At 37.9% G+C, this 13,236-nt stretch overlaps 1 protein-coding gene across 1 annotated transcript; it reads left to right on the top strand.

The window, feature by feature from the left end:
* The first annotated feature begins 5,416 nt into the window (after positions 1–5,416).
* Positions 5,417–10,681, top strand: ube2t (ubiquitin-conjugating enzyme E2T (putative)). Its single transcript, XM_079802215.1, has 7 exons — positions 5,417–5,528; positions 5,696–5,813; positions 5,911–5,980; positions 6,951–7,056; positions 9,207–9,305; positions 10,199–10,282; positions 10,418–10,681. Exons 2-7 carry the CDS (start codon positions 5,705–5,707, stop codon positions 10,535–10,537), a joined length of 588 nt encoding a protein of 195 aa, XP_079658341.1. The 5' UTR covers positions 5,417–5,528; positions 5,696–5,704; the 3' UTR covers positions 10,538–10,681.
* The last annotated feature ends 2,555 nt before the right edge of the window (positions 10,682–13,236 follow it).

Genomic DNA, 13,236 nt, shown 5'->3' with positions numbered 1-13,236 from the left:
TGGGGTGTGAAAAAGATCGAAACTTGTTTTTTCTACTTTTAATTTGGTTTATCATTATGTTTATCAATTTCTGTCAGCAATTTTCTGTTGAGGTATTTTGGAACCCCTAAAACATGAGGGGGACGTTTACAACTTCACACTCGCAAAAAAAGCCTTCAAAAAACAATTTGTGTTTCATTTATAGCCTAGTAAAATTCCATCAAACTGAATTAAAAAAAAAAAAAAAAACATTTTTAATAAATCTTAAACTTAAATGTAAACATATAGGCCTATTGTTTTCTTCTTCTTTTTTAATTTATGAATACGAATCACATAAATGAATGGTCCATTGTTCCCTTGTTGCATTAAGATTCATACAAAATGTTTTATTATGCTCTAGTTTTCATAATTAGTGGTGCTTGCGTAGCAAGGCATCACTATTACTATCTTGCCCCAGAACGGTTTTAGTGATGCCTTGCGCAGCAAGGCATCACCATCACTCTCAAACATACTTATTAGTGGGCCTTGCGAAGCAAGGCATCAATATTGTTATTCTCCATACTCATTAATATTCGTGGAGCTTGTTTAGCAAGGCGTATATATACTATGTAACCCAGGATCGGTTTATTATTATTCTTTTTCCACACAACATTTTGACGCGCTACTCCTCCCGCACCGTTTGTCACACACCCATGAATGAGGCGTCAAAACGTGCGGCTTAATCGGGAATGGTGTGCTATATCTTTTCTAAGGGATCGGGGGTACGATGTTCGCCCCAGGGGCGAAAAAGTAGCGAAAAAAATCGCATAGACTTAACATTGGGAAAAATTTTAACGAGTCATAACTCTGAGAGAGGATTTCGTAGAAACTCGTGTGTCACCACATTTGAAGAGGCTGACAGGCCCTGTAAGATGACACATCGCAATGGGGTGTGAGTTCTACCCCTGGGGCGCTAGAGCTCCCCAAATTTCCTCAAATTTCTCCATTGACTTATAATGGGGAGGGACGTCCCATTAAACTCATGCGTTTCTCTTTCTATGGGAAATTGCATAGGGATTTTGTATTGACCACAGCTCTGGCTCACAGTGTCTCAGAGACAAGGGGGTGGGCTCAATTTACTCTGACAGCCAATCACTATCTCAGGATCACTGTGACCCTATCAAGCCACGCCCTAGCAACCATTTAGAGCTCCCTAGCAACTGATCCCATAGACTTCCATTTAAAAACATCAAAGGGATATCTTTGGATAGAAGTGTCATAGAAACACGAGGGTGGGTTTGTTTAACTCGGGGCATCAACAGCCAATCACAAATCACCTTCAACACTTCCTAGCCACGCCCTAGCAACCATTATCAAGCAGCCTAGCAACCGTGTACCAAGACCTATATCTCTGCCTCAGAACATCACAGAGGCATGGGGGTTGGTTTATATCATTCATACTGACAAGCAGCCTTTGGAGTATCATCATTGGATGCTGCCAAGCCACTCCATAGCAACCAAACAGAGTACCCTAGTAACCGTATAACAAGACCTATATCTCTGCATCAGAACATCGTAGAGACATGGGGGTTGGTTTATATCATTCATACTGACAAGCAGTATCATCATTGAATGTTGCCAAAACATTCCATAGCAACCAACCAGAGTTCCCTAGCAACCGTTTACCAAGACCTATATCTCTGCATCAGAACATCGTAGAGACATGGGGGTTGGTTTATATCATTCATACTGACAAGCAGTATCATCATTGGATGCTGCCAAGCCACTCCATAGCAACCAAACAGAGTACCCTAGCAACCGTTTACCAAGACCTATATCTCTGCCTCAGAACATCATAGAGGCATGGGGGTTGGTTTATATCATTCATACAGACAAGCAGTATCATCATTGGATGCTGCCAAGCCCCCCTAGCAACCAAACAGAGTACCCTAGCAACCGTATACCAAGACCTATATCTCTGCTTCGGAACATCGTAGAGACATGGGGGTTGGTTTATATCATTCATACAGACAAGCAGTATCATCATTGGATGCTGCCAAGCCCCCCTAGCAACCAAACAGAGTACCCTAGCAACCGTATACCAAGACCTATATCTCTGCTTCAGAACATCATAGAGGCATGGGGGTTGGTTTATATCATTCATACAGACAAGCAGTATCATCATTGGATGCTGCCAAGCCCCTCCATAGCAACCAAACAGAGTACCCTAGCAACCGTTTACAAGGACCTATATCTCTGCATCAGAACATCGTAGAGGCATGGGGGTTGGGTCTTTTGACTCAGACTGGCAAATAGTCTTTAAATGTCACCCCATAAATTGTATAGCCACTACATAGCAACCATATAGAGTACCCTAGCAACCGTACAAACACATGAATAGGACATATCTCAGCTCCACAACATCGTACAGACTTGGGGGTGGCCTCTTTTGTTTCGGGTGAGAATCCAGTACACACAACATAGCATCCGAGAGGATTTTTTTACCACGGCAAGCACCACTCACATTTTCTTCAGGAAATGTACATTCTAGTTTGAATATGCTACTGCACATGTGAAAGTATGAATAAGCTATATGAGGACGAAATAGCTTATATTTTTAGGCTATTTATGAATATACATATACAGTATAGATACTCTATCTATCTATATCTATCTATCTATCTATCTATCTATCTATCTATCTATCTATCTATCTATCTATCTATCTATCTATCTATCTATCTATCTATCTATCTATCTATCTATCTATTGTTATGGAAAAATTTAATCATAGCTATACATTAAACATTGCGCATGAAATGTTTATTGATTTGCATATATTCATACAGAACCAGCTTACTGGTTAAAAGGTCATATACAGAATATAGAGAACACGTTCTACACTCAGGGGTCAGGATGGCCTAAACGTGGGGATCAGAGTTAAAATGAACAGCACACTTTGGATTTGAGCAAGTGCTGCTTTTCTTGTCATGTGTGGAAATTTACAGGAGGAGTGACTTTGTTTGGGAAACTGATAAAAAGCTGAGTGCTGTTATGTCTAGTTAGTGCACTCTGCAGACATTGAAGATATGTATGACTGTGACTCATTTCTTGCAAGAAATTAAATCTTTATAAAGACAATTGGGCAAGGTTTTGTCTCTTATTCAGTAATGCGGCGATAGTAGAAATTTTGCCACGACACTATCTATCTATCTATCTATCTCATCCATCCATCCATCCATCCATCCATCCATCCATCCATCCATCCATCCATCCATCCATCCATCCATCCATCCATCCATCCATCCATCCATCCATCCATCTATCGTCTGTCTGTCTGTCTGTCTGTCTGTCTGTCTGTCTGTCTGTCTGTCTCTCTGTCTGTCTGTCTGTCTGTCTGTCTGTCTGTCTGTCTGTCTGTCTGTCTGTCTATCTGTCCATCCGTCCGTCCATCCATCCATTCTGTCATACTGAATTTGACCTGTCATTTATATATAGTGTATTAACCTACATTTTATTAAAAATATCATAATATTTCAGCGTCTTCAGGGATAGGCTCCAGCATCATGGATGGATTTCTGCATCTTAACAGTAATCAAAGTGACCATTACAAAATAGCCTACTAAAATTATGAAATTAAAGAAAATATGAATTAAATAACAATAATGGTGAAAATAATTGATCAATATTTGTCAGGTGATGTTAGTTAAAATGGGTCAGGTAAGTTTGAAGTTCATAGCCTGAAGTTCATAACCTACTTCTCCCAGTTTTAGTTATTAAAATAACACTCTCCAACAAAAACATTGCGGACAAATCGCTGTATGATTGCGCTGCATCAAGCGTCACTGAAGGCCGTCTCAATTTGATGGATCCTTGGAAGGCAGCCTTCATTTCGCATCCTTCATTCAGCTCATTTTGAAGGATGCATAGTGTATCCTTCATGTACTTCAGTCACCCACAATCCTTTGCACATATTCACGAAAAAAAGAACGGACAGAAAACGAGTTGGCACTGAGTTTGTTTGAATTTATTATAAAAATGTAAAACACAAATCATGTTTTCAGGGATGAAGACATACGTATCTAGACCAGTCTGGCGGAAGCTAGATATTTGACTTTATAATGTGTTAAATGCAACGCTATCTCACGAACAATTCGTACCGTATCTCATTTCAGGAGGACTCTATAATCATCAGAAGGACTGAAGGACACATTCTCACTATGCAGCCTTCCATTTGAGAAACACCCGCAAACTCAGAAGTAGCCCTACTTAAAAAATCTGTGAAACTGTGAAAACATGTTAAATTGTGCCTTGAAATCATGAAAAAAAAGTATCTCTTAATATGAGATATTTAGCTTTTTTTTTAAATTCTGTATATGTTTAAACTTTCCTTGTGTTTATAGCTTTGAGTTTGATATTTTGACTGACTATAGCCTAAATAACTTTGTGAATCACTTTTTTTCCCCCCTCAAGGTTTAAAAAACAAAGTTTGCCACTTTGATCATTACATTTTGAGATCACGAGAACTTGAGCTTTTCTAAGAAGTTTCAGAGCCAACATTTACAATATAGGTTTTTTGTTTTTGACAAATGAACATCATGTTAATTAGAGCGTCTAAGATGAATAGTGAAAATGTTTCAGTTTAATTGTTTCTCATTTTAATCAGTTTTTTTTATTATCAGCACGATTTGAGTGAGTTTAAATTTTTTTTTATGTAGGCTATATGCGTCTCATGCTCTCAATCTGTATGAACTCCACAAGTTCAAAATGAACCTGCATGATTTGAGAATGAAATGAGATTATTTTCATTGTTTTCTGTCTCTCAACTGGAACTATGGTTACAACTCTTAGACTACAGTGTTATCAAAGCAGCTTCTAGAGACATCCTGAGGTCAATGTGGAAGAACAGGCAGATATTTGAATTGAGAAGAGAAACTTTCATTTGCATTGCATTTGCTATCTGCCCTTCCACACTTTCTCAGGATTGTGTTTCAAATAAAATTATTCCAACAGGAGTAAATATTTCCAATGGTTGACAGTGTGGCTAAATTATCTGCTATATCTGAGCTGAGCTTATTTTACAAAACATTTCAATAAAGGTGCAAAACATTTCACCTTTCACATCAATATGGGCGTTTTAAGACTGTATGACAGAACATTTTACGTGAGGATTGATTCAGTTAGAGCAAAAAGGACAATATTCAAACTATGAAAAGTGAACCCACAAGAAACTACAAAATCCACAATGCTCCTGTAAAACCGTGCATCCGTCGCACATGACAGGAGCATTTCTCAAAAAAACACACTCGTGGGATGTTTACTGTATGACAGAACATTTTACGCGAGGGTTGATTCAATTGAAGCAAAAACTTAAAAAAAAAAAAAAGACAATAATCAAACTGTGAAAAGCGAACACACAAGAAACTACTATACCCACAATGCACCTGGAAGTAAACCCGTGCGTCGGTCGCACAAATGACGTGTAAACATTTAGCGGGCAGAATCAAAACCACACTGTTACTGTTCAGTCAACAAGCAAAACTCGGCAGTAACAACATTAGTAATTTAAGGTAAATATCTCATATAATGTCAATGAATGTAATGTGCCTATGTAACATCTTGATAAAACTTAGTTCGCAGTCTTCATTAGGCTGCTTGTTTAGGGGGATATGCGCCATTATTAATGTGTATTGTGTTAAAGTATTGCTCGCTTAATAACCGTGTGGTGTTGCTCCAGACCCTCGCCATGCAGAGGATCAGTCGTCTGAAGCGGGAGATGCAGCTTCTCAGTGCTGAACCTCCTCCGGGAATCTCGTGCTGGCAGACCGAGGGACGGGTGGATGAACTACAAGCCCGTCAGTCTGCCTCCATATGACATTACATGCTATATCAAAGTACATCTTGAATACTGTCAGCATTCTCACCCCTGCATTACTCTTGTGTTTGATATAGAGATTGTTGGAGGTGCAAACACTCCCTATGAAGGAGGCGTGTTCACACTGGAAATCAACATACCTGAGAGGTGAGACTATTGCACACACTTGTGATCCTGATGGTCAAGACTGACTTAAGGCAATATATGTAACATGTTTTTAATGAAAGCCAGGTAGGCTACTATAATTTAGTTCAAAGCTCATTTGTTCTGTATTTTTATTTTTTGAGAGGTGTTCTTAATAGTAAACAGTATTCACCTCTAAAATATGGACAATTTACTTTTATATAAAAAATGCAGTAAGTTTAAAATAGAGTAAATATATTTAAAATGCAAGCAGATTGGTGGCATCTGGTGGAAAAGTAGTTTAACAACTAATATATCTCAGAGGCTTCTCTATAGATAGATGGTTGTGCCATCTCTTGTTCCTGAGAAGAGTGGGGTTAACCCCTGTACCCCAAAATGTAGACATACTTTTTTTAGGTAAGATATTTATTGATTTGGATGCAATTTTAGGCTGCATCCGAAATCGCGTACTATGTGAGTAGGTTCTACATTTGAATGTGAACGAACTTCGTGACTTCGTTAAAAAAAGCATGTTCTATATAGTAGGAATGTAATCTGGACGTACTACATCCGCCATGTTGTCGTTATCATGTGACCTACCAGCGTCAGTTACATCCCTTCACCTCCATTCATAAATAATCTCTCATGGCCTCATGGGATAGTAAAGTGTCCATTGTATGCGCACTTCAGAATCTCGCCGGAAGTAGTAGGTCATCCGGGTACTTTTCGTCTACTGTTTTTCGAAAACTATGAATTCGGACATACTACTCTGTTGGCGTACTGTTTTTCTCATAATATATAGTAGAGAAGTATTCGATTTCGGACGCAGCCATAGAGACAAATAGTCAGCAACTTTCCTACCATTCCGATTAAGTAACCAATTTTTTTTTTTAAATTGGGTTTAGTCTACCATAGGGTTAAATGATCTTAGCATCATCGTGCGGTTTTATTAAATTGATTCTAGACGCGTTTAACACTTTTGTCATGTTTGAAGGTATCCGTTTGAGCCTCCGAAGATGCGTTTCCTGACACCCGTCTATCACCCCAACATTGATAATGCAGGACGCATTTGTCTTGATGCTCTGAAATTGCCACCAAAGGTAAAAACTGACAAAATAATTGAATTCAAACCTTTAATATAATTCTATTGTGAATTATGTTTTGCAAAACACTAGGGATGCAACAATACAGTTAGTCCACAGTTCAATACATACCTGGGTTTTTACCCACGGTTTTCGGTTCGGTTCGGTTCTGATGGCTTGTCACATAAATTTTGTGTTATTCTATTCTTAGGCGACAGGAACCGCAAGAGGTTAAAAAGAAAAAAGACTATTTTTTTTTATTGCAATACTCTTTCTTTATTTTACTTAAAAGAATTGAAAAACCTTACTTAAACTTAAAACTTTACTTAAAAAAACCCTTGTACACATTCCTAGTGTATTGGATAATATAAAATAAATATATATAAAGATTTACACTGGCAGCTCAGAGCTGTACATTAGCATTTAAGTATGAAATTGAATGAATGAATGTAAAAATAAAACATTACATAAGACTTCACTATAAAATATACACTGATTTTTAGCTACTGTATTAAAGTTCTTCAGTCAAGAGCAGTGAGTGATTTTCTCTTTGTCTTTTGTTGTTGTAGTAACATTAAAGGGATATTTCACTCAAAACTGAAAATTCTGTCATCGAGAAATGAATACAGGTTTGAAACAATATTAGAGTGAGTAAATAATGACATAATTTTATAGGTGAACTGTCCCTTTAAGGACAGCGTGTTCACTGGCTGCGCTGCTGTCAGTTTAAAGGCCAATTTATACTTCTGCGTCGAGTGCACGCAGAGGGTACGGCGTACCCTACGCATAGACACGTTGGATACGCCGTACCCTACGCCGTACCCTGACGCGCACCTCTCCAAAAATGTAACAACGCGTCAATTCTACGCGGACCGCAAGCGCTGTGATTGGTCTGCCAGAACCCTTCCCTCAGGTCAATAAATAAATAAAAAATCTGCGATAGGAGTGTGTGTGTGTGTTTCCAGAAATTGGATGATAGTTCCTTACGTCTGCTATAACACAATATTTTGTAGTCCAGCGATTCTTTATGGTAGTAAATAAATACATAGATCCGCTGAGTATAGTTTATTTATTTTCTCATTAAAACCAAAGATGTTAATCAGTGAATGCATATCAAGAACAGGGACACATTAGGGTACATTTCGTGAATGGAGTCTCCGCAACAGCAATCGATTGCTCGAGCCACCGCTAGTGAAAACAGCGGCCACAAGCTCTGCATGATTTCACACACGCATTCCAGCGCCAGATCGCCTTATTTAACTTTACTAATCAACTAGAGATGCTTAATTTGTATTAGATACAACAACTCAAGCTGCAAGAAAAGCCGCTCTCTCACTGCTGCTGATAATCTGACATGAATGCACACATTCTACACAACAAGCTGCTTCTTCTTCGGCTGTTGTCTTGATTACACCAACATGCCTGAGGACACTGCCTACTAGCGTCTGCATGTGTAATTGCACATTGACACAGACAACAGCGCAGAAGTATAAATGCTCACGACGGCGTCGGCTACGCGCGTAGCCTACGGCGTACATTACGGCGTACTCTCGACGCAGAAGTATAAATGGGCCTTAAGACCTCTACACATCTGATATACAGACACGATTGCGATTTTACTTTCACTTTAGACATAACTGACTGTGTTTATGTTAACCTTGTGTGTATTTGACAGTATTAGCGCAGTAACACTACTTAGTCCAGTAATCACGTGTTTGACAGGCTTTTAGTGCGCGCGGTCTGAAAAGCGCATGTTAAAACCGCGCATGCGAATGAAACCGGCAAGGCTTTAAAACGCATGCAAATAATGAACTTTCATGATTGTGAATAACTATAGTGTTCCGTGAGTATAACTCTACCACTAACGTGTGATGTGAATGTATGTCGCGTTGTTCAGTATTGGGATGGAGGCAAATTATAGAATTTGTAGAGAAATAATTAATTAAATGCGAAACCGAAAAAAACGCAATTCACAAGCACGTATTGAACCGTGAATGCCGTACCGAACGGTTCAATATTATATTGAGAATTGTGGCATCCCTACAAAACACAATATTTGTATGACACTTGTAGTGATATTTCTAACTCTGACGGTATAACTTCTTTATGCCTATTAGTTGCTATTGTAAACTAGTCAAATGTTGGTATTCATGCATTTTCTTTCAAAGGGAGCTTGGAGGCCCTCGCTCAACATTTCAACAGTGCTCACTTCCATACAGTTACTGATGGCCGAACCGAACCCCGACGACCCACTCATGGCTGATATAGTGAGTTGACCTACTGTATGTTCCCTCAGTTTTAAAGCTCAAGTCAAGTGTGTCACTTATGGAATGGAAATCTGTTTGTTTGAACAGCATGACATAACATTGACTGAACCAGTGCATTAAAGGGTTAGTTCACCCAAAAATGAAAATAATGTCATTTATTACTTACCCTCATGGCGTTTCACACCCGTAGGACCTCCGTTCATCTTCGGAACACAAATGAAGATATTTTTGTTGAAATCTGAAGGCTCAGTGAGGCCTCCATTAATGTATCATGTGAGTACAGTGGTTCAATATTAATATTATAAAGCGACAAGAATATTTTTGGTGCGCCAAAAAAACTAAATTATAACTTATATAGTGATGACCGATTTCAAAACACTGCTGCATGAAGCCTCGGAGTGTTATGACTCAGTGGTCCGGAGAGCCAAAGTCATGTGATTTCAGCAGTTTGGCGGTTTGACACGCGATCCGAATCATGATTCAACGCTAAATAAGTCGTTATTTTGTGTTTTTGGCACACCAAAAATATTCTTGTTGCTTTATAATATTAATATTAAACCACTGTACTCACACGAACTGATTTAAATACGTTTTTAGTACATTAATGGATCTTGAGAGAGGAAATGTCATTGCTGGCTATGGATGCCTCACTGAGCCATCGGATTTCAACAAAAATATCTTAATTTGTGTTCTGAATATGAACGGAGGTCTTACGGGTGTGGAACGGCATGAGTGTGAGGAATAAATGACAGTATTTTCATTTTTGGTGAACTAACCCTGTAAGTTGTGGATTGATTGCTTTTGTGCTGCTTACATTATTTCATGAGGTGTTCTGACTGACTGTCATTGCTCTAACATTCCTCTTTAAAATTAATGTGTCTCTTACTTTCCAGTCCGCAGAATTTAAATACAACAAACCACTATATCTAGAGAAGGCAAAGAAATGGACGGCACAACATGCAATCCAGAAGAACAAGGTATGAGTTGTGCTTTAAACTCTGGCAAAGCCTGAGCTCAACACACACTGTCATTACACACACGAGCCGCTGGGGGGAGCCGTTGTTATTTTGTTCACTCTGATTGCACTGATTTCCTTCTCTCTTGTGTTTAAGGGTTGTGTGGAGACGGAAGAAAAGACTTCTACTGAGAATAAAAATAAGAGAGCTGCACACAAGAGAGAAGCACTTAGTGCGCAGGAGAATTTAGAGCATACCAAGAAAGTATGCATGTAGTAGGTTTATATTTTACAAATGACTGATACGTAATGATTTTTAGTTGTTATTTTACACATATTTTCTTTGTGGTATGCTTTATTTTTCTTGTTTACTTTTCTTGTTGATGATGTGAATGTAATAAAATATATTTCAAGTTACACTAAATGTGCATCTTCCTGAATTGTTAATTCAGTACATTTTTATAGCATCTGTTTTACAAAGAGCCTAAAAATGTCAATATCGGCTATATCGCAACCAGGGGCCCGTTCTTCGTACCTCGCTTAATACATCTAAGATGATTTGACAGATCCCAGATCTTTTAATCGTGATAACTGATCTCTGGCTAATTTGGTTCTTCAAACGAATTTGCGGATTGGATTAAAATATCTGGATTAAATGATCTAAGATGACTGCGCGTTCTTTTTTTCCCTGAAGAGGGCAGATGCATCGATACTCGAAACCACGATCAGCAATGCAGCGATTGGCTGGCGTCAAGACAGCAACGTAATGACATCATATAATTAAAAAGCCACCTGGCAAAAAACTTGACAAATTATACAATAAAAACCCCACGAATTTCTGAACCTTTATAAGGAAACAGCCAAACGACCAAACCAACATAAGTTATAATAGATAAATGTTTTTTTTTTTTAACATGATTACCAATTATTTATATTCACGATTTTATACAGTGTTTGTACACGCTTTACATTTTTATTTCAATGTTGTAATTTAATTTTTAATTCAATTTGAAGCAGATTTGTAACGTGACAGTATTCAAGTTTCTTATGGGTCAAGATCAAATTATCCTCTCTTGCGCTGCATCAAGCCACTCCCATAATATCCGTGATCACTTAATGCACGGCTCAGATTAACTGTACAACATGTGATGTGTGTAAACCAATAAAAATAAAATTATATAAAGTAATTATTCCATCACAAATAAATCGCTCAATCAAGTGGCTGTCTAGTATTATACACAACATTATACATTCTCATATACAATATAACATTTTTATATTATTATTTAAAATGATTATTATTGCCCCTGGTTCAGTAATGCACTCTTGTAATAAAGTAGCAGTGGCTGGGACAGATTTTAAGTATCACCTCAAGATGCAATCTAATCCTGCTTACATGAAATAAGCTGCTCATGAGCAGGTTTAAGCTTACGGACCTGTTGCTATGACAGCAAGTTCAGGATGAGCTTCGAAGAACCAAACAATCCAAGATCATGCCAAATCGTCAACAATCAAATCCAGCTAACTGAGTTAGCGAGGTACGAAGAACGGGCCCCTGTTGAAATCACTCATGGTTCTGTTCATATCTTCAGTTTATAGCACTGACTTGTTCAGTACATTTAACTTTTCGCACTTCTGCTGAGGATTTATTGACTTGTGGTCTGAAATAAGGTGATCATTACAATAATTATAGCTGAACAGTAACTAGTAGTAACGCATGAACAATATTTTTTACAATGTAAATATTAAAAAACCTGAGGTTTAAATGCGACCATGTTTCAATTGATATAGACATACAAAATATAGTGTTGGTAGGTAGGCAAAAACTGGATTATTTCTGAAAATGCAAGGTCGACATGAAAAAGTGAGACTTTTCTTCCATATTTTGACGTATATCACGTGGAATTTTCACATGGTCCCTTATTTTACTGCAGGCAAGTAAAGCGAGTCGGAGCAGCAGACAAACAGTAATATTACTGTTATATCAACACGCACTTTATTAAATTAGTTATTAACTGTAGTAATAGATATGTGTAGTAGGTTATAGTTAAAATCGTCAACGTAGTTGTTTTGTCAGTCTAACTTACTATCTTTTGTAAGACTGTCGCTCTCAGAGAACACGACACATGCTTCTTTTTGCCGCCGGCCCTAAGCTGTAAATTCAGTTCTGTTTATAGTAAGGTGCGTCCCGCTGGCGGTGATGAAACGTTTGCCGCCGAATACGTCACTCCCATTTCTTGCGAGATGCCGCGGCCGACTAGCCGGCGGGCCGCCGGCTTCATTTTCTCTGGCGGTTGCCTCCGCCTAATGGACCGCGGCCGGCTGGCGGCAAGCCGCTTTGAAATACAAGGATTTCTACTCTCAAAATCGACCAGCCACGTTGGTTTGGCTTGTTGGGAAATAGAGTGGAACTGACAGCATTTTAACTAGTTCTCACATTTGAAGCGATTATAAAATCATATCAAATATTAGTTTTTTTTTGCTCCAAAGCCATTAGGGTTTATAACAGATTCTTGACTCTTGATTCCATGATAAGGTTAGGTTTAGGAAATTACATTTAAATTTTCACTTGATTATTTGCATGTCGAGTGTGTTTAAACAGTGTTGGTCAATTTGACCCATAATGGATGTAATACTTTTTTTTTTTTTTTTTTTTTAGCATAATAGGAGGGTTAAGAAAGTTTGAAAGTTCATTTTAGTATATTGAACACTTTTATTTTTGTATTGCCCTTTTTCTATTTCTTTTTGGACTGACTTTAAAATAGACATTAAAAAAAATTAGAACTTAGAACTTCATGACATTTTACTTTTTCAAAACCCATATTTTTCTGTAAAACAAAAATATATTATTAATGATTTAATTATTTTGGAAAAATTCTACATTCATAAGACAAGAATAACTCAAAAGAAGCCCTCTAATATTACCTTTTATAAAGCTGATTTTTACAATATACTTTGAAACCCTTTCAAACATGA

The sequence above is a fragment of the Gobio gobio genome (genome assembly GCF_949357685.1).
Source record: "Gobio gobio genome assembly, chromosome: 21".
Classification (NCBI taxonomy): domain Eukaryota; kingdom Metazoa; phylum Chordata; class Actinopteri; order Cypriniformes; family Gobionidae; genus Gobio; species Gobio gobio.
The sequence above is the reverse complement of the archived record's forward strand: the minus strand, read 5'-3'. Positions and strand labels throughout refer to the sequence as shown.